The 23,527-nt window shown below is 34.1% G+C and overlaps 1 protein-coding gene across 16 annotated transcripts in view; it reads right to left on the minus strand.

Annotated features, from left to right (window-relative positions):
* The window catches only part of ANKRD17 (ankyrin repeat domain 17), a 170,778-nt gene that overhangs the window by 82,947 nt on the left and 64,304 nt on the right, over positions 1-23,527 (minus strand). For 15 of the 16 annotated variants that reach the window (XM_021100390.1, XM_021100382.1, XM_021100389.1 and 12 more), the window contains 2 exon segments: positions 7,684-7,837; positions 42-198 (listed from right to left, as the gene is read on the minus strand). In XM_021100390.1, coding sequence (XP_020956049.1) covers positions 42-198; positions 7,684-7,837 — 311 coding nt within the window. 16 annotated transcript variants of the gene reach the window in all.

Genomic DNA, 23,527 nt, shown 5'->3' on the forward strand with positions numbered 1-23,527 from the left:
AGAAAGTGATTTTATATTGATCACAGTGAAAATATACTTACTTGTCCGACTGCCCTGCATTTGCTGTGCTTTCAGCTCTCATACGGGTAAGTGCAGCAGCAGCTTCATCCAACGCACAACTAACAGACGATGTCAACCTCCGAAGCACTTCAGGATCTGCAAAGGCTTTACCATCAGCCGTAGATAATTTGCCTATTCCTATTATATTATTTTCACACCAATTTGGATATACCCAAAAGGAGAAACAAAGCAAAATTCAAGTTACTTAACTCTATTTATGTTAATCTCCAAATGACACACTGGACATATATATTATCTGGCCAGAATCTTTTGGGAAGTCACTGTTCCCCAATTCTCAATCTTATTTCTTCCATGTGGTCCCTAAGTGCTTGACTCTATGATTCTCCAGTCCTAGAAATAGGTCATTGGCCCATGATGGGATAAAGGAATGTCCTCACTTGGATCTGCAAAAAGAACCTATGTTCAAGGGTTGCTAAATTGCTAAGATGGGAATTATTAGCCACTTGTCCACTTTTACCATCACCAAGAGAAAAAGACTACCCAAAATAAGTCAACATAGAGGACAGCAGAGCAAAGAAATAGAAAGGAGACAAGTTTAGATAAAGTTACACTCCATGACTCATTGACGTTAGTAGTGCCAGAAGCCAGCACTATCCTTATACTTTTGGTAAATGCCCACTTTCATCTAAGAATGTTTAGCATGGCCACTACTACTTGGGACCATAACTGGCTTGTTAAGATATTATAGGCTGAATAAAAGATAACTTATCCATAAGTACCTATTTGCTTCAAATTAGTACAACTTAGTATATGATACCTAAAAAACATTCAGAATAGCAAAATAAAAAAAAATTTTTTTCAAAAGCAGAAATGGTTAGTTTCCATGTATGTGAAACATAACTGGTTGCTATTCTAGATATCATTATAAAGCAAACTTATCTCTAATCTTTATTATTATAACTCAGAGGTGCTTAATCCAGGTTGCCAGTCAGTAAAGCCTTTCAAATACAGATGCTGGAGTTCCCGTGGTGGCTCAGTGGTTAACGAATCCGACTAGGAACCATGAGGTTGCGGGTTCGAACCCAGGCCTTGCTCAGTGGGTTAAGGATCCGGCGTTGCCGTGAGCTGTGGTGTAGGTTGCAGAAGCGGCTCGGATCCCACGTTGCTGTGGCTCTGGCATAGGCCAGCGGCTATGGCTCCGATTCGATCCCTAGCCTGGGAACCTCCATATGCCGCGGGAGCGACCCAAGAAATGGCAAAAAGACAAAAACAAAAACAAAACCCAAAAATACAGATGCTGAGCTCCTCTGTATCTAAAGATGTAATTCAGTTAAGTAAAGGTGAGGCCTAGGCATCTACATAGTTTAAAGGCTCTAAGGAGATTCTGACACATAGCCAGGATTAAAAACCTTTGCTCTAACTTGAAGATAAAACATCTAATCTTATGATAGATATTACAGAACTCAGGTACATGAGGTTTAGGAACTAGAAGCATTAATATCACTTGCAAGCTAGTTAGAAATGCAGAATCTCAGACCCCAAAGTTTACTGATCAATAACTGTTTAAAAAAGATCTCCAAGCGATTCAAATTTAGGAATTAAACTAAAGTTTAGAAAAGACTATCACGAGTTTTAAAACAAACTAAGACAAAGACCAAAAATATCTCTCAAATGATAATAATAAACATATCTGTACAGATTTCTTTTAATGGTGGAAGGGCTCAGTAGTATCTAAGTTTGGGTTTGAAGTTTATTTTATTTATTTATTTTATTTTTAGGTGTGCACCTGCAGCATATGGAAGTTCCCAGGGTAGGAGTTAAGTTGGAACTGCAGCTGCCTGCCTATGCCACAGCCACAGAAACGCCAGATCCGAGATGCATCTGCAACCTCTGCCGCAGCTCATGGCAACACGGGATCCTTTAACCCATTGAGCAAGGCCAGGGATTGAACCTGCAGCCTCATGGATACTAGTTGGGCTCGTTACTGCTGAGCCACAATGGGAACTCCATGAAGTTTATTTTTATTTTTTTTTTTAAGTTTATAAGTATTCGCCTTTCTTTCTGAAAAATCCAAGATATGAGATATTACATCTTATGAAACCAAAAATAAATTTGGCAAGAAGCCATTCTGATTTTAGATATAACAAATGTTCAGAGCAGTCAAGTTCAGTGTCTGCTACAATCAAGATGTACAAAGGATTAAAAACAGTCTTGGTATGATGAGACTGGTACCTACTGTATAATTTGTGTCCCTAAATTAAAAGCCAACTGTAGTCTAAATCTGCTATAGCAGTATTTATTCAATAAGATATCTGTAGTTAGTTAAGTATCCTAACATTATTGAAATCAAGATCACAGATGGATTTTCACATGAGAGAATTAGTTCCAATATCATAGCTAACTCAGATTAGCTATATAACAACTATTCATCAGAAAGAGCAACAGAACTAGACAAGAGGATATTTCTCAATCACTAAAAAGTTATCCTTGTTTTAAAAAGAAATAACACTGAAAACAAAACATTCTACATTAAATTTTTATAAACTTCTCATATCTTTGTAACTATTTTAGTAAAAATAGCTAGGAAATAACTTAAATACATAGTAACCTTTCAAATGAATAAAAGTGGCTGAAAATTTATACTAGCTACTCTGGATTACAGTGATCCTTTTTTACTGGTCTTATTTAGTTATTAGATATTAATTAGTGAAGATCAAATGACAGAAAAGAGAGATGATGACAAGATCATCCTTTCCAAGTTAACGACATTTAATGAACTGAACAAGAGAACCCATATAACTTCAAAGCAAAGGTGCAATTAAAAGAATATCTAGATTTCTCATTTTAAGATGATTTTAAGACAATTATTCTCCCCCTTTTCTTCTTCTTCTTTTGAAGGCTACACCTATGGCATGTGGAAGTTCCCAGGCCAAGGACTGAATGTGAGCTGCAACTGGGGCCATACCAGATCCTTAACCTACTACACCAGGCCAGGGATAGAACCTGTACCCCTGCAGCAACCTGATCCATCACAGTGGTATTCTTAACCTGCTGTGCTACAGCAGGAACTCCCCCTTTTCCTTCTTAAAATTTACTCAGAAGAGAACTAAAATATAACAGGAATTCCATCTTTGATAAAACTAGAAGAAATTTGTAAATTCGAGCTAATATTCATGAAGACATAACAGAGTAGAGACATAACTAGGAGCAGAACAGAATAAACAGAATATATAGATATCAAAGAGAAACAACATGATCAGCCCAGTAAGACTCAGAAGTTATATACAGGTATAGGGGGTGAGGCTTTAGTTAGAAAACAGAAAACAGAAAAACTGGCTGAGGAGTAAGCCAGACTTATCAAAGACTCCATCCCCAAAGTGCACAGCCAGATGATTATTCTCTAAAGAAAGTAAACCAGAAAGGCCCTAGGCTGGGAGACATCAGGTATAGATGAGAAAGAGATCATACTAAATTGAAAACAAGAATTCAGTGACCATGTGCATGACAGTGAGATCCTTAGCTCCCTTCCAACTCCCCTCTCAGCTCCCAAAATGCTGGCATCCAGATTTATAATTCACTAGACAAAAATGGGCAGATGTGTCTCTCAAGAGATTGAACAGCCACAGAGAAGACTTAAAGATACTGACACGCGGGAGTTCTCAAAGAAACGGAGGAGTTTCTGTCCAATCACTAATATACTAGGAATTCTAAAATGTTCCCCAGATTACCCAGCTCTGGTCTACCCACTCTATATAATTTTTAGAACTATGAATTTGATATGCAATATGGCACCGCAGACCTGAAAATAGTAAGATTATCTGGATGGACCTGACCTCATCACTTGAGTCCATGAAGAGCAAAGAGGTTTCTATGGCTGGTTGAAGAAAAAGCAGCCAGAGATTCAAAGTACAAGAAGGAGGAGTTCTTGCCATGGTACAGGTTCGATCCCTTCCACGTGCCATGGGCGAGGCCAAAGTGCACACTCATGCATATGCACACACATCAAAAAGAAAAAGAGAAACACACATTCTTCCCCCTCCCACAACCAAACCACAAGAAGGATTCTGCACACCATGATGGAGATGGAGTGGCTACATGTCAAAGAAAGTAGGCAACCTAAAAGAGGTGAGAGCAGCAGCCCCAGCTAATAGTCTGTACAGAAACTGGAATCTCAGTCCTATAACTCTAAGGAACTGAATTCTTCTAACAGTAGAAAAATTTGGAAGTGGGTTTTCTCCTATAGCCTACAGATGAGAACTCAGCTTTAGCTGATATCTTGATTTCAGCCCACGAGACCCTGAACAAGCGAATCCAGCCATACTCTGTGCCCAGACGTCTTACCTACAGAAACTAAGAGACAATAAATGGGTATTGTACCATACTGTTATGTTTATGGTAAACTGCTATGTTGTAGCAGGTAAATAATTATGTAATATATATAATAAATAATTTATAGTGAAACCCACTAGTTGACAAAACAAGCACATACACTTTCCAATTTAGTTGTTTAAGGCACTGCTATTGACGACAAATAAAACCCAGGATTCTCCAGTCAAAAAATATATTAAATGTGAAAGACCTCCAGAAACTCTCAAAATGAGGGCAAAATTTTAAAATCGCAAAAATTCAAAGAATGAGGAATAAAGAACAGTAAATAGAGATGGAGGAAATCAGAAATAAAGTTAGCATCAAATTTCTGAACTGCAAAACCAGAAATCATGAGACAACAGGGCAGTAATTTTAAAAGTCTGAAGAATTATTTATTTATTTATGGCCATGCCCAAGGAACACGGAAATTCCTGGGCCAGGGAGCAAACCTGTGACACAGCAGCGACCAGAACCATAGCCAGTGACAATGCCGAATCCTAACTTGCCACATCATGAGGGAACTCCAAAAATGATTTTAAAAATAGAATTCTATACCTGGTCAAACTATTAGGTGTGAAGATAGTGAAAAAGGTATTTTCAGACCAAGTTTCCAAATCTTTTACATCCTTTCTGAAGACACTTAAGCCATGATTAATCTCAGTATCACAAAAAGAGAAACAACCAGAGCACCTATGTGATACATGAGGAAATATATTTACCCATGGATGACTATTCTCACCAAAAATTCAATGAAGTCAGATTTGGTCAAATATATGGATCTGAATATTGATTTATAGGAAATACAACTTACAGAGGTACAACTACCAAAATAAATAAAATGGGACAAATGACTTAATTTCTTCAACAAATGTGTTTTTAAAAAAAGAGGAGGAAGGAACTGTTATACTATTATAATTCAAAGACACTTAAAAAAATTAACATCAAAAATATGTAAAACTTGTTTGGATCCTAATTCAAACAAACCAACTATAAAAAGACCATGAAGAAACTACTGGGGAAATCTGAAAACTGACAGACTATTTGGCAATATTAAGGAATTAATGCTATTTTATTCTTTTCTTTCTTCGTATGTGCCAAGGTATTATGGTTATATTTCTTTTTTAAAAAGCTTCAGCACAGTGGTAATGAGTGAAGATGAAACAAAATTATCTATATATTAATGGCTGTTGAAACTACATGATAGATACTCCAAGAGTTCATTATGCTATTCTTATTGGGTTTGTCTGTGAAATTCTTTATTTAAAAAAGGAAGGAATTAGGAGTTCTCATTGTGGTGCAGCGGAAACGAATTCAACTAGGTAGGAACCATGAGGTTGTGGGTTCCATCTCTGGCCTTGCTCAATGGGTCAAGAATCCAGTGTGGCATAGGCTGAGGGCTACAGCTCCAATTAGACCCCTAGCCTGGGAACCTCCATATGCCGCAGGTGTGGTCCTAAAAAGCAAAAAAAAAAAAAAAAAAAAAAAAAAGGAAGGAGTTAAAGGAGGGAGAAAAGTGAGGGGGTGGAGGAAGGGGGCACTAGCTTGTTAGCTACTATAAGGAAAACAGAAAAAAAAGTAGAAATAATCGCAGAATGAGAAAAATGAAGCAACCATTAGCATCCTATGAAAAGGAACGCTACCTCCAAAAGCAGCTCCTTTCAGCTGAAACCTACTTTCACATAACATCTTTAAACAAATAACCCTCTTGTACTCAACCTGAGTCTTCTCACCTTAAGGAGAAACATTCCCTGTTCCTCTCATAACATGTTTTCAAATAATTTCACAATCCTCATTTCCCTCATGTAAACTCCTAAAGCAACATCAAATTTCAGGCAATGCTAAATTATATCAGTACTATTCTGTACAGTTTTCTATACTCAAAGATGGAATTTTACATGTGCCTCTACTAGGTTTTCATCTGTATTTAGTTAAGATCCCTTTAATAACCCATTCTAGAATTTTAACCAGGATAGAAATCAAACCTAACCATGAGTACTTCAAATATTTAGATGCTGTGTTCAAAGGTATTTATTGAAAGGATTACCAAACAGCATTAGGTCAGTTTTATGCTATAATAAAATATCAATTTATATATACTGCAGGTATAACACTTGGCATTGGTTTGGGGTGCTTAAGCCATGAACAATTACTGTTCACTGTATGTCTACTTTAGAAAAGTTAAGAACATATGGTTATTTTAAATGATCATAAGAGATTCAGAGTTACTATTCCCTTATATTTAAGACATATTATATACTATGGTACCAAATCTTTGATTATCTATAAAAACTCTAATTAAAACACTATTCCTATGAGGACAATATAATGATGATCTGCTTCACAAAAATATGATTCACTCTATAAGGTTTTAAGAGATAGTCTATGATTGTAAAAAGAGTGTGCAGAATTATAATACAGTCAATTCTATTTATTTATAGTAGACGTGTTATGCAAAGTCACTGGTGACACTGAATTAGTGAATAGTGGACCACTGCTCCAAGGGGAAGTACAGAGATCTGGTACCTGTGAGCCTTTGGCCACATCATTTGCATTAACCAATCAATATATAAGTTTCCTTTAGGTGTGTTTTTATTTAAAGACAATCTTATTTAACATATAGTTGATTGATTAACTTTCAACTCATGGCCAACAGCACAGTAATTCACGCCAAAAAGGCTTATCTAATACACCTTTTCTCCACAAGGCACATCACAACCTTCTCACACTAGATAGCACTTCAGCATTATACTTGGGGGCCATTTCAAACATGAAATCACCAGCAAAAGGCACAAAAACGTGGAAAATGTGGCACTAAGTAAATCATGAAAAGAAAACTTGTTTACAGTATGAGAGTTGAAACGAGAAGGCAGAGAGCATCACCTTTCTTCTACCTCAGCAGAAAGCAACCATGCAGAACAACTCAAAGTTTCTATCATTCTATGCATTTCTATGAAAAACTGAGAAAACGCTGTGAGTACTAATTTGGGGGTATATAAATACATTTTATCCAGTAGGTGAATTAGCAAAACTGGAATTCAGGACTAATGAAAATTGACTGTCTAAGAAGACGCTGTTTATAAGGTTTAGAAACAACATGTAGATTTTATTATGGTAATGAAAATATGCTTTAATGAAATGTTGCATGTAATTCTCTAGAATGTAATCTGTTAACCTTTATAAATAGTCATTACTAAATATCCAAGATCATGCATTTATAATCGAGTTTTATTAGCTTTCTGTGTAACTTTGGAAAATTAGGTAGGCTTATTACATACGTAGAGTTTGCAGACATACCTGCAGCTTCTAGTAAAGCTTCCAGTCTAGCTTGTGTTTCTGGATCTACTGTTCTAAGGTCTGCACCATCAGCAGTACCTGATAAGAGTAACTTGGAAGCCGTTTCCAGCATTGGATTTTCCAAATCATCCTGATCCAAAATGAAAGACTCCACCTAAAAAACAAATACAAAAAGAGGAAGAAAGGGAGGAATAAAAGGAGAAAAGTAAAGTGGGAAGAGAAGAAACAGAAGAAAAAGGAAGAGAGAAAAATTTTCTGTCAATAGCAATGATAAATACAATGCAATCCTATATCATTCCAATGGGATATATAAGCCCACTGTTTAAAGGAAAAAATGACATTCCTTGAATAACTGAAAAATGTATTATTCGTATCACATGTAATCTAATTTTTTTTCTTACTGAAATCATATGTATTCTTTTCTATTTTAATTTCATGGGGGAAGGGTAGAGGTGGGGGTGGTTATGAGGTTTATGCTCAGACATGAAACCTTTGACTTTCATAGAGGACCAGCTGTTAAATCTTTTGTTCCCAGGACATCTTTGTACACCTATAAAGTACTATGCTACTCCCAAGGACATTATATAAGGGTTATATTTATTAGTATTTATCATATTATAAATTAAACTATAGTATCAAAAAACCACATCAATAATATCACTACTGGTTCCATCACCATAGTTTTTATTTTTTATTTTTTTTTTTTTTGTCTTTTGTTGTTGTTGTTGCTGTTGTTGCTATTTCTTGGGCCGCTCCCGCGGCATATGGAGGTTCCCAGGCTAGGGGTTGAATCGGAGCTGTAGCCACCGGCCTACGCCAGAGCCACAGCAACGCGGGATCCGAGCCGCGTCTGCGACCTACACCACAGCTCATGGCAATGCCGGATCGTTAACCCACTGAGCAAGGGCAGGGACCGAACCCGCAACCTCATGGTTCCTAGTCGGATTCGTTAACCACTGCGCCACGATGGGAACTCCCACCATAGTTTTTAAATACTGGAAAGCCCACTCAAACCAAGACAAGCACAGGCAAACATAATTTCTAAAATCCTAACTGGTGCTTGAAAGCTTAATTTTATCATTGGTGACAAATACTGCTGATTGTTTTCCTTAAAGTGACAAGCTGACTTTGATCATTTCTAAGAGCATCTGCCAAATGGCCAAGTTTGACAGGCACAGTGTGTCTAAGTTATATTTTCCAGCAAAAATGGTATTTCATGAAAAAAAAAAAGTTGCTAATTCACCTCGCATCTCAAAAAAATCCTAAGTTCTTTTCCTTCTAACATCACCAAACTTACATATGCAGATGTGCTTTCTTTATCTGTACTTCATATTCTGTCACACACAGTAACATTAAAAGGACATGTATTCAAAAGTGGAAATTTCAAAAATTAATATTTATTGTTGTATCTAGATTATTAAGGTGAAACTGGCTTTTTATTTTACTTTTTAAACTGTGAGTATATGGCAGTGATGAATACAAAGATACTAGTACAATTTGGTGCCTCGGCCTTGATTATGGGCCAGCTTTACATACCATTGCTTCTGTATCATCAGTGCAAATACCCACACAGTAAAAAGGCAAATAATATATTAACACTGTGATGAAAACAGTTCTGACCACTTGATCCTCCTGAAATGGTCTCTGGGAACTGGAGAGGGCTGCAGACCATACACTGAGAACCACTGATAAAATAACACATACCAGATTCATTAACAGATGTAAAGAATTAGAAAACAGCAACTTTAAGACATGGGAAAAAGTTTTAGTTTGACATCCCTTGTCACAGTACTTACGAATAGGTATTAAGATATAATTCTTTCCAGTTTGCTGATAAAAAGTTGATAATTATCAAATAAAATATTACTATTTAACATGATTGGGAGATTTTATTTCACAAATCTAAGGTGCTCCTGTAACAACTAAAATAGATATAAAATTTATTAATAACCTAAAATTACGCTCATGCTTAGTATCTCAAAATAAGGAAAAAAACTTAAAGAATAAATTCAACATACTACCAGAAACTCCTATCATTTCATCTGTGAAAGTCACCTATCTAGTAACCGAGCATAAATCCTATATTTAATCAATACATATTTAATACTGAATGTTAAATTAGGGAGAAATAATGTTTCTTTCTAAATTTCCATTAAACTAGTGTACTATCATATGAAATAACATTTCATATTTCTCATATCTCAAATACAAATAATAAAATAATCTGAAATTTTTCAAAAAATTTGCAGTATGTTAACATTAAAAAATCTATAACAACTGTTAGAATGGGAGGGAGTTAGGAAAAAACAAAATTTTTTTTTAAACTTTAAATAATTTTTAAAGGCAGTAGTGAAAGCATAAGTGTTATACATTAGGAAGTGGACTTCTGGGCATAGATTGGCCATAGCAGTACATGACTCAAAATTATAATACGGTAAAAACTATGTCTTCCTATCTTCAACCAGATCCAAAAGATGAGTATTTCTAGAGAAAAAGCTGCTTCCCAATGAAATTTTCTCTGTTAAAATATCTACAATTTTTCAATCTAATGGAAGAAATAAAAAAGACATTCATGGGAAAATGAACATAGATAAAATGAACAGATGAAAAATATTTCATTTTAAGGTTTTAAAAAACAAAAACCATCCAAGAGTAGTTCAAAGTGCCAAACCAAACGTTCAGATCAACTAAAACTGTTCAAAGGAGATGATGCACACAGAAAGAATAATATGGAAAAACTCTGACCAAAATAACTAATTTGTATAGGAGAAGAGGAGAAGGAATGTGGCATTGGTAGACAAGCATCAAATTTCTGTATGTTAGAACAGGGGGCTCACTACAGAAAAAGTGAGAAGGTTAAAAAAGTTAGATCAGAGAAGGTATTAAATACCAAGCAAAAGTGATTTTCTGACACTAAGTCCCCTTATGCCATACTGTATCTTAACTAAACTTAGCGAAAATTTACTAACAAAAATACATTTCAGTCTTTTCATGAGACACACTAAGTGCAGAAATGTTTTCTTATTGATTTAAAAGTTCTCCATAAAAGTCCTTATGTTAAAGCCCACTATTCTTACTACGGTAAAAAAAACTTGGTAACTTAAAAAACAGTAGATTCAAATGACTATGAAGTTCCATATATAGATTTTTTTTTAAGGTATTAGGATGAAAGAATAGGAATGGATATGTATTATATCCTCTCCCACCTCTCAGTTTAAGATTAATGAAGAAACTAATTCCAAGGAAACCGTTAGGATCCAAAGACCTAGATACCATTACTGCTTCATCTGCTACCTGTGAGATCTATACAAGTCTCTGAGCTATCTCTAGATACTTATTCTGTTCAATTTAAGTTTATCACATGATTTAGTATATATATTTAATGACTTTCTAAATTTCAGGGAAAGGGACTTTGCTTGGTGCATATACATCCAGCAACTAGAACTATATCCATGACACTGTCAGGACTCAAATAATTCTTGAATAAATAAAACATGGTTTGGGGACCCTTCCCTTTCAAATTCTAAAAGGCTGTAGTGTGTCTGGAGAAAAGAGAGGTAGTTACAAAAAAATAAATTTAAAGATGTATTTTATAGATAAAGGAAACTCAAAATACTGGGTAGCTGATAGGGCAAAATGCTATTTTCACTGATTTATTAAACACATTTTATTACAGTCTTTGTGCAAGAGATTTTGCTGTTACAACTACATGTAAAATTAACCTACTATCTAGAAACTTATTTCCTTAATGTGAGAGCAAAGGTATGTGCACAGATGAACAATAACACAGAGTAGAAAGCGTATATGATAATAAGAGGAAAAAAAGAAAAGAGCCATGGGAGTTCAGAATAGGAAGTAGAAGAGAACTTCCTCCTTTAAACACCAATTCCTCTTCTCCTAACTGAAAAGATTCTTGTGCTGCATCACACAACAAGTAGAGAGAGACTGATAAAAGGAGATGCAATCTTATAAAAATACAAAAATAGTAACCCTTTATTCGAATGTAAACTAAGTTACGGGCATATAACTCTTCCACATTTAAGTTGAGGTAATTCAGATTAAAAACTAAAATGCATTCTTGCCATTGAAACCCAACTCATTTTTATTATATTATGTCCACCAAAAAAAATTCCATTTTGAATCACAGCCAATTCTGGAACATTAAAAATGGTCTGAATAAAAAACTTACATAAATATTTTGAACCATTTTCCTTAAATAATACGTATAAATAACTTCCATGAAGAAGGGGAGACAGAAGGAAATGAATGCCCTAATTAAATGTATACTTCCCAAGGGAAATAACCTGTCAAAGTTATCAATATTCAAAGCATGACAATTTAAGTCATATCTAAACTACTGTGGAAATGTTGTTTTGACTAGGTGGATATTTTATGAAATGGTGCTTGCGCATCAAATATTTGTCTAATAAAAAGAACCATCAAAACACAACGGTCTTATTAATCACCAGGTTTAATTCATTGCTACAGAAGAGAAAACAGAAGCACAGGATCCTTATTTAGGTAACAAGTTCTAAATATCTAGCACCAAGAGAGCAGGTATCCAGTTAAATTAAATAGCTCAATATTCTTTCATTAGAAAAAGAGGATGTTGTTTAAATTTGCTCTAGAAAAGCTGACTTTAAATTCTATATTTAAAGGATAAATTGGTCATCACCTGTTAAATTACTAAAAATGAGACAACTCAACATTATACTCCCCTGATTTATGCACCATAAAGTACAAAGTACCTCCTATGAAGTATTTTTGCCAGTCTGAAATAATTTTCAGTTTATAAAAATTATTAAGGCAAGTATCAGGAATAAATTAAACTAGTGCTTCTCAATCTTGGCATCACTGACATTTTGAGCCAGATAATTCTTTTTGTCAGGAGCTGTCCCATACACCTCAGGATGTTTAGCAGCAACCCTGATCTCTATCCACTAGATGCCAGTAGCAACCCTACCACAGGCTGTGATACCAAAACTATCTCCAGCATTGCCAAATTGGACTTCACAGGAAAAAGAAACAAAACCAAAGCCCTGGGGGCTGGAAGCTGAAATCCACTGAGTTAAACATAAGCTAACAGACAAATCTAAGACGTAGAACATGTTTAAAAAGAAAAGAAAAACAAAGTAAAAGGGAAGAACTGTTCTAAACATTCAGAGATAACCAGCAAAATAATATAGACCTTATCTCAAATTTTCAAGCCAACTGAAGAAATTGGAATATGAACCTGGATATGTATGTATGTATGTATTTACTGTCTTTTTAGGGACGTACCCACGGCATATGGAGGTTCCCAGGCTAGGGATCGAATCAGGGCTGTAGCTGCCGGCCTAATCCACAGTAGTAAGGGATCCGAGGTGCATCTGTGACCTACACCACAGCTAATGGCAATGCTGGATCCTTAACCCACTGAGCGAAGCCAGGGATCAAACTCATGTCCTCATGGATACTCGTCAGGTTCGTTGAAAATGCCCTTATCCTTTAAGCATTAAAAGTACATATGATGCAGTATACAGAAAGTGTCAGGAATTTGCCATAAAATATGAGGAAAACAAAATTCTGTGGCACATTCTCGAAAACAATGAATCTGACAAAGAGATTTATAGAGGCTTTATTAAACTAGTCTCTGTACTTTTGCGCACATTAATTTCTTCTGGTTTTTAAAGATTAAAGGTGATGTTTTAGTGCAGAGGTTGCTTTTGTTTGAGAAATTATTTAATAGTAATATTAGTCAATTAACAAAGTATTTTTTTCTTTCTCCCCAAAATAAACACTTAACAATGAAAACAGAGCTTTTTTAACAATGGTCAGAGCTGAACGAATTTCATGTCAACAAAGATATTCTCAATCCTTGTATACTCAAAACACAAAGACACATGAAAATTTGGAAGTGTAGGGCCATTTGGATCAACTGTGAACTAGCATAACAAATGTTTCAAATTAACGCCTCTTCAGCACAAATATATTATCACTGCCACATTAAAGAATACAAAACTTGTAGTGTAATAAACCAGTACTCATTCCCAAGGATAAGGAGATAGTATATTCTGATCAACCAGATATCATATATACAAATTCCGTTCAATTAATAAATATTCAATGCCAATTACCTATTTGCAAAGCAGTGGGATAACTATGGGAGAATGGTAATCAAAATTATTTTTTTATAATTAATGCCTTCCACAAATATACAATATAGAAAGGCAACTCTGTGTAAACAGCTAACTATATGAAACAAGATTGGAAGATAGTAGTAAATAGGTTCGAATACAGTGATTGATAGAGGAAGGAAAAACAAGTGAATGAAAATGGTGAAAAGAATAAAGCTTAAGGAAGATAGGGCCCTTCAATACGATGCTGAGAAGTTCAGATTTTATACAGTAGGATACTGAAGTGTTTAAGCATTAAAATAAATATTCAATATTTTAGAAAGATAAGACACCACACACGAAAGATAGTTTTGGAGAGACAAGACAACAGAGACAAGAACATGCAAGGTTCGGATAGGAAAGAGTCTGTCTTTGAGACTCTTTAAACATAATTTAAAGTTGCAGAACACTAGCAACTACAGAATTTGGACTTCTGGACCTTCACCACTCCCCATCCTTCCATCCTATCACTAGCCACCCACCAATTTATTACTGCTTGTGTTGGTCTAGAAAACTACCCTCCATTTACCATTGAATTTCAAGCTAGTAAACTGAATTTCAAGATGATAATATTAAAAAGCTGCATATAAAAAGGTGGGTATAAAAAGTTGAGACTAACATGAATCTGTGATCATTTTATAACACTGGCCGAATAAATTCTTAACAGTTTACGTTATGTCTCTCAAACAAGCCCAGAAAAATATGGTATGTGCTCTTCCTAGTTCTTTGAATATAAACACAGAATTATCACACATAAAATAAGAAATATTAATAATCAAGAGTCATCATAATTTATTCCCTTTTGTACATGGCCACCAAATCTAAAAATATTTTATTTTTTCTGTATGCTGTATGGTCTTCAATAGGATAAAATTCAGTTAAAGTAACTACAATTCTTAATAAAGAGTTAAATTATTCCCAAATTAATAATGTTTGCAATATACTTTTTCTGTACTATTAAAATAGATAAAATCTTCAGTAGAGTCACTGAACACTGACCTATGTACACAGTGAAATAAGAGAATAAAAGAAAAATCCTTCTAAAAAGAATATCAATTAATAGTCTGACATTATGGTATTGGTATCTGAGATTAAAATAAATAAAACTAAAATGAACCCAACTGAAGATAAATTTAGCTTTCAAAATTCTATTCATTAAGAAAACATTGATTTAGGAGTTCCTGTCATGGCTCAGTGGTAACGAACCTGACTAGTATCCATGAGCACGCAGGTTTGATCCCTGGCTCACTCAGTGGGTCAGGGATCAAGCATTGGCTTGACCGTGGTGTAGGTCACAAATGTGGCTTGGATCCTGCATTGCTGTGGCTGTGGTGTAGGCAGGCAGCTGTAGCTCAGATTCTACCCCTAGCCTGGGAACTTCCGTATGCCCCAAGTGCAGTGAAGGCAACACTGATTTATATGTACCTATGTTCTTTCATTCATACTAAACGATCCATCTAATAAATTTTAGTTAAGATCTAGGAATGTGGAGTTCCCACTGTGGCACAGGAGAAACGAATCTGAACTAGTAATAATGAGGTTGCGGATTCAATCGTTGGCCTTGCTCAGTGGGTTGCCATGAGCTGTGGTTTAGGATCGCAGACATGGCTCGGATCCAGCATTGCTGTGTCTGTGGCATAGGCTGGTGGCTATGGCTCCGATTAGACCCCTAGCCTGGGAACCTCCATATGCTGTGGATGCAGCCCTAAAAAGCAAAAAAACTAGTCTAGGAATGTGCTAAGAATAAGTGGTATAATGGTATAATGTTCTTATAGAGCTAATACAAAATATGGCTTCTTTTTTTATGCTTCAAAGTATTTATCTGCTAACAACTCAGTATAAAATTAAAACAATTCAATATGAAATTTTTGACAATAACTGTAAATTTCGCAGAGTGGACAAATTATTACTTGAAATAAGTAAAAATTATATGGAATTCTCAAATCTAGAGATTATAAGTGGATTTTTCTGTAACAGAGTTATATGGATTATTTTCAAGATTTCCTAAATTCTATACCAGTAGCACAATGTAATTATAAATTTAGCCTATTTTTGGTATTTATCATTATTCATCAATTATCATAAAAACAGCCTCAGAATAAAACAATTCTTATAAGATGGCAATAAATTCATATGCAGATATATATGTACATACAGATTACACACACACACACACAGTCATAATCGTAAAGATTCCAGGGGGGCTGTTAATAAAGAGAATTAAAAATCAGATTGATATCATACTTCGAAAATACAAAAGTAGACACCAGAAGACAATTTGCAATTAAAAGTTCTGAAGCACAATTATTTTCAAAAATTCTAAACTATAAAATAAGCTATTAAAATAAGCACCTTGAATTTTTATTTTTTATTATAGTTGACTTACAATGTTCTGCTAATTTCTGCTTTACAGCAAACTGACTCAGTTTTACATAAACATACATTCTTTTTCTCACATCATCCTCCATCATGTTCTATCACAAGTGATTAGATACAGTTCCCTGTGCTATACATCAGGACCTCATTGCTTATCCACTCCAAATGCAATAGTCTGCATCTACTAACCCCAAACTCACCGTCCACCCCACTCCCCGCCCACCTCCCTTAACAACCACAAGTCTATTCTCCATGTCCATGAATTCGTTTCTTTTCTATAGATAGGTTCATTTGTGCCATACATTAGATTCCAGATATAAGTGATATCATATTGTATTTGTCTTTCTCTTTCACCTTGAAATTTTAAAAACCATGAATACTTCTGAATTTAAAGAATGTGCACCTTCAATCACAAAAATGAATCCAAGAAAAGGACAGCCTTGGATAGTTAAGACCAAGCAGTTAGAAAAGAAATTAGTAGTGTATAACCTATCTTAACATCTCAAGTGGTTGTTAATAAATAATACCTGAAAGTTAAAAAAGTAAAAGCATATTATAAACATATTACTAAAATTTCAAATTATTAAAAAAAAACAGCAAAGCCAAAACTGAATTAAATAATGCCAAAAGCTTATATGTTAAGGAAAAGGGAGCAAATGGTTATAAACAATGTTTAATCAATCCAATGCCTGCAGAAGAACAGGAAGAAAACACTTATTTTTCAACCTGGTAGGGAAACAGAATTTAAAAAAAAACTCAAATTCAGTTAAAGAACAGGGGTAGTGGAGGCAGAAGTGTGGGATATTATTAAAGTATATCTTCACCATAACTTCCAATGTTAGGAAAAAGACCAAAGATGAAAAGACCAAGTTAATATAAAAGTGAGTGGGAAAATTTCTCTTATTGTAAAAAAATGACATACAGATTAGGACTTTTTTAAAAAAAAGAAAAAAAATATGCTATTACAAGAGATTAGATTAAAAATTTTAGTCATAAAGGTTGAAAACAGAGGTGTGAAAAAGCAATCCCAAAGATGCCATTATTAATTAATATTAGTCAAAAAAGAATTCAAGGCAAAAAGCATTATTATTTTATAGTAATAATAGATACAACACAATAGCCCCTTCGATGCACCTAACAATATAATATAGGAATATATAAAGTAAAAATACTAGAAATATAAACAACTTGACAATTCACTTAGTGGGAAACTTTCCACGCACCTCTCAAAAAGTGAGGAGAGCAAGTAGACTATATAAAGATATGGATTCAGAAACAGAATTAATGAACTATACTTATATTTCACAGTGAAACAGAATGAAGTATATCATATGAACAGAGGATACACAGTATTTGAAAACAAAAACTCAATCATATTTTAAGTAAAGCAAACTCTCAAAGTTTTTTTAAAAAAATTAACACAAGAAACCCTTGGTCCATAAAGCAAAAAGACACTAAAAATTAATAAAAGGATAACCCTGTACTTGAAAATTTAAAGAAAAAGCCTATTAAAGCTCTCAGAATAAGAGGAAATTAACATTGTGAGATTATTTCCAATGAAATTTGGTCATACAAATCCTTAAGGAAAAATTTAAAGCCTTAAATGTGTTCAGCAGAACACAAGATTTAAAATACATAAAAAGCTTCAAAAATAAAATATAAATCAAAATATATGAATATAATTTATAGTGATAAATACAGAAATGTAATTTAGAAAGATGTAAAATTAATTAATAAAGTCAAAAACCACTTCAGAGTAAGTCTAACAAAGAAATAAGTCTTTTGTGGAACAAGTCATTATGGAAAATGAAAAAAAAAGCATAAGAAGTAATTAAAATTAGAAAACTGAGCACAACTACACATCAACATATGGAAGTCTAAACAAAATGGATGGTTTTCTAAGAAAAGAAACCATCAAAATTAGCTCAAGAATAAAGGTAGAAATGTAACAGAATACGACCATAGAAGAAATATTAAAGGTAGTCACGGACCTACCCTTCAGAAGGATTAGAACATTTTTATATTATTTACAAAGTCCAGAAACAGATGTTAAAACTCCCTAGCTTGTAAGCATAAATAACCCTGTTAGCAAACCTAAAAAGAAATAAGGAAAGAAAAACCTAAATAAAACAAAAAAATAAATAAAACACACCACTAGAAAATTCAGCATGAAAAAGGATAAAGAAAACATTAAGAAATACAACTAAAGTGTAGTCTTCCCCTACCTGGAAAGCTTTTCTCAATACTTTCATCATTCTTCAGGTCTTAGTTTACATTTTACCTTCTCAGATGATAATATCAAAAGAGGTACTTTCCTCATCTCTCCACAACACCACTCTCAATTTCCTCCACAGTACTACCATAGCCTAAAGTTATCTTGTTCTTTCCTACTTACTCATTATCTCCCTCCTCCATAAAAAAAGACAGGAACCATTGGACTTACTCAGTACTATCACCAGTTTGTGACAAAGTTCCTGGCACAATGCAATAACCAGTATAGCAAGTATTCAAATCCTTGCTAAATAAACGCTAAAATGGAGAAACACCATTACCAATTTGTAAATGTACTAATGTAAGTCACTACATTAAAACACGAGAGGTAAAAAGAAGATGTATCATCTCAACAAAAAGACATAATAAAACTACATTATCTACTACCATGGAAATATTTGTTAAGCCAAGCACTTTTGTTCCTGATAATATAATCTATCGGAAACCTAAGGAATGTGTAAAATTAGAAGCATTCCATTTAAATTAGAAAAGATGTCCAAATCAGAACCAGTAGAGAACTGATCTGGAAACCTAACCAATGCAGTAAGACCAGAAACAAAACAAAAATAGAGATGTATAAATACTGAAAAAAGAAACAAAAAAATGCCATCACTTGCAGAAAACACAATCATTCTTCTAGAAATTTCAAGAGAATTGATTGAAAATTTAAATGCTAAGATCAACATATAAAAATCAATAGATCCCCTGTATACACCAATAACTAATTTTAAAAAGTGCAAAATGGAAGAAAAAAATGAATTTACAATAACAACAAAAACTACAAATACCCAGGAATAAACCTAACAAGAAAAATGTAAGACCTACTTGAAAAAATAAAATAAAATAAAATAAAAACTTCACTAGAGGACATAAAAGAACACCTGAAGAAATGGAGAGGCATACCATGTTCTTGGATGGGAAGATTCAATAGTGTAAAGATGTCAATTCTCCCCAAATTAATCTGTACATTCAATGCACTTCCAATCAAAATCCCAAAGGGATTTTTAATGGAACTTGACATGTTGATTCTAAAGTTCATCTGGAAGAGAAAATACACAGAAATTGCCAAATTTTTTTTGAAAAGACAGTGGGGAGGGGTGCCCTACCAGATGTCAAATATAAAATGACAATCATCAAAACAATGAAATATATTTTGGACTTTTAAAATACGATAAAGATGGTATTTCAAGTCAGTGGGGAAAAAAAGATATGTTCGTCAATAAATTATTTTGGGAGAATGGTTATAAAACTGGAAAAATTAGTTAGGTCCCAAACGCAAAAAAATATATTTTAAAAATTCCAGATGAATTAAAATCTACTAGAAACATAAACAAAACTAAAGAAGTAGTAGAAGAAAATGTAAGAGATTAAATTACCATAAAAAGGATTCTTTGGAAATACACAAAACCTCTAAGCTAGGAAGGAAACACTGACAGATTTTGACAGTATAAAAATGAAAAATCCAAAGATTCCTTAAAGTAAGACAATTGACAGGTTAGGAGAAAATGTTACAAAATATGATGTAGATACTATAAATAGAATTATAAAGAAAAATTCTAAAATTTCAGAAAGAAAAAGGCAAACTCAAAAAAATGAGTAAATGGTGCGAGTAGGCAGGCAATTTATATGAGACATAACAAATAACCAATATACTTAACTTCACTGGGATTGAGGTAAATACAAATTAAAATGAGGTATTATTTTTCACCCATTGACAGATAAGGTTTGTTTTGAAGGATAATTTGGCAGAATTTATAATCGACCTTTAAAAATTTAATTTTCCTTATAGGAATTTAGTCTACAGAAATACTTGCACATGTAAGCAAAAAAAAAAAAGTGTAAGGATGTTCATTACAGTACTGATTATAACAGCAAAAAAACTCTACGTAATCCATATGCCCATCAACAAAATAATAATTAAATAAAATCACACTATGAAATAATAAACAGCTATCTAAAGTAGATCTACATATAAAGAAAGACCTACACCAAAACTATCTAAGGTACCTATCCTGTTCATTCTGTCCTGTTAATTCTCATGTCTTTACCCTTCAACATTTATATTCATGAAAGTTATTAATAGTGACACTTTCCGCCCAATGTGCTTATTATCAATCTCTTACTTGAATATAAATTCACTTGGGAAAGGACCATATTTTGTTCCTTCCTCTGTCCTTTGCAACCAGAATAGAGTATTAACATTAAGTACCTAAAAATATTTGCTAAATGAATACATAAGTATTGGTGTATAAAGATAACAACATTATATTACATTGGGGGGAAACACAAGCCTCAAGAAAGGCAAGTGTGGTATGTGTATGCTTAAGTTGATTTTAAAATGAATGAATGAACAAGAACACAAAGAATTTCAAGATATATATAAACCCAAATGATTAATGGTGGTTATCAAAGAGGGAAATCAATGAGAGAATTTTACTTTTTTACTTGTCTGTACCCTTCTACATTATCTTAAAAATTAAAAAATCAGAATACAGTTTCCCTACTGTGTAATCTTAGCAAATAATTAAGAAAAAAAATTTTCAGATTTATAACAAAAATACAAAACGAAATAGCTTCAAAAGAGGTAGCATAACAATCTGTATTATTTTGAGGTATATACTAACCTGCTGGTATATGTAATTCAATCTGAAATGCTTATGAACCTAATTTTTTTTTTTTTTTTTGGTCTTTTTGTCTCTTATAGGGCCGCACCCACAGCATATGGAGATTCCCTAGCTAGGGATCTAATCAGAGCTGTTGCTGCCAGTCTACACCACAGCCACAGCAATGCCGGATCCTTAACCCACTGGGCGAGGCCAGGGATCGAATCCTCAATCTCATGGCTCCTAGTCGGATTCATTTCCGATGTGCCATGACGAGAACTCCCTGAACCTAATTATTTTTAAATAAATGAAAAAATTCTTGGCATCAAAATCAAGTCATTATAACATTCGGTTAAAGCAACTGCTTGTTTTCTCAAGAGAGCAAAATCAGGAAAATATTATATTCTTTCCCTTCATTCTTTTTCCTTCTGTATCCAATTAATATTTTTTTCATGCCCCAATGGCATATGGATTTCTTTAGCTGGGGTCAGAGTTGAGCCGCAGTTGTGACCTATGCCACAGCTGCTGCAATGCTGGGTCTTATCTACTGTGCCATGATGGGGATCAAACCTGCACCCCAGTGCCACAGAGATTCCACAATCCCATTGTGCCTCAGCAAGAACTCCAATTAAATTTTTTTCGTCAGGTTTATTGAAGTATAATTTAGAATAAAATTCACCTTTTTAGTTGTGTAAATCTACAAATTCTGACAAATACATAATTATGTAATTATCACCACATTAAAAAGACAGTATTTCTTATATTCAAAAATTTCTTTTCCCCTTACAGGCAATCCCTTACGACTACCTTCTGCCCCCAGCAACCATAATGCTTTCTGTTACTTTCATTTTTTTTCTTCTCCAGACTGAAATGGAGTCATCTAGAGTTTTGAGTGTAGCTTCTTTCACAAATGCACAATGCCTCTGAGATTCATCCACACTACAGCACACATCAGTAGTGCATTCCTCTTCATTGCTGAATAGTATTCCACCACATACACATACCTCGCTTTGTTTAGCTATTCACCAGTTAATGAACATTTAAGTATGGGTTTTACATGGGCATGTTCTCACTTCCCTTGGATAAATACATGAGAAAGACATGTCATGTGATAAGTGAGTATTTAAATTTATAAGAAACTGTCAAACTTTTTCCACATGACAGTACCATTTTGCTTTCCCACTTTCAGTGTATAAGATTTCTGGTTGCTTTGTATTCTCACTGGCAATTGGTATTGTCAGTTTTTTACTTTCTTTTATTCTGCCTCTCTAGCTACTAGGATAAAATAACATTGTTTTAATCTGCAATTTCTTAGTGGTTGGTGATTGATAATGAACATTTTTCCCTCTGCTAGTTTGCCACCAGTGTATTTTATTTGATAAAGCATACATTAGCTACCTATTCCTCATTTTTTGTTCAGATGTTTGTGTCCTCGTTATTAAACTGTGAGAATCCTTAATATAGTCAGGATACAAATCCTTTATTAGACATGTGGTTTGCAAATATTTTCCCCAAGCTGATGTCTTGTCTTTTCATTTTCTTTTCAGTATCTTTGGAAAAATAAGTTTTAAAAATATAATTATCTTCTTCTTTTTTTTTTTTTTTAATTTTATTTTCCCACTGTACAGCAAGGGGGTCAGGTTATCCTTACATGTATACTATCTTCTTTTTATGATTGGATTTTTAGTGCCCTAAAATATTTTTGCCTAATCTAACAAAGATTTCGTGTTCTCTCCTAGAAGTTTTATTGCTTTATCTTATGTATCTAGATTTATGATCAAATTAAAATCAATTTCTTTTTGCTTTTTCTTTTTTTTTTAAGGGCTGCATCTGCAGCATGGAGGTTCCCCGGCTATCGGTTGAATTGGAGCTACAGCTGCCAGGCTACACCACAGCTGCAGCAACACGGGATGCAAGCCATGTCTGTGATGTACACCACAGCTCACGGCAATGCCAGATCCTTAACCCACTGAGCAAGGCCAGGGATCGAACCTGCATCTTCATGGGTACTAGTCGGATTCATTTCCACTGCACCACAATGGGAACTCCTTCAAATCCATTTCTGAATCAAGTGCAAGAATGAGCTGAAGTTCCTTTTGTAAAAGTATATCTAAATATATTTTTTTTCTACTGAGAAACGGTGCACTGGCATCTTTATGAAAAATCAACTGATCAGACATGGATTTTCTCCAGACTCTCTATTCTATTAATCTATATGTTTATCCTTTCAACAATAACATCAGTGTCTTAGTTAATAGTAAGTCTTGAAATCCAATTTTATTCTTGTTTTCCAAAATCGTTTCGGCTATTCTAGAGTCTATTCTATATAGATATTTGAAAGAGTTTGTCAATTTCTATGGGGAAGTGGGGCTGGTAGGATTTTGATTGGGATTGTGTTGAATTCTACAGGCCATTTTTAGGAGATGAGAGGGAAGGGAG

This window comes from Sus scrofa, chromosome 8, assembly GCF_000003025.6.
Source record: "Sus scrofa isolate TJ Tabasco breed Duroc chromosome 8, Sscrofa11.1, whole genome shotgun sequence".
NCBI classification, from domain to species: domain Eukaryota; kingdom Metazoa; phylum Chordata; class Mammalia; order Artiodactyla; family Suidae; genus Sus; species Sus scrofa.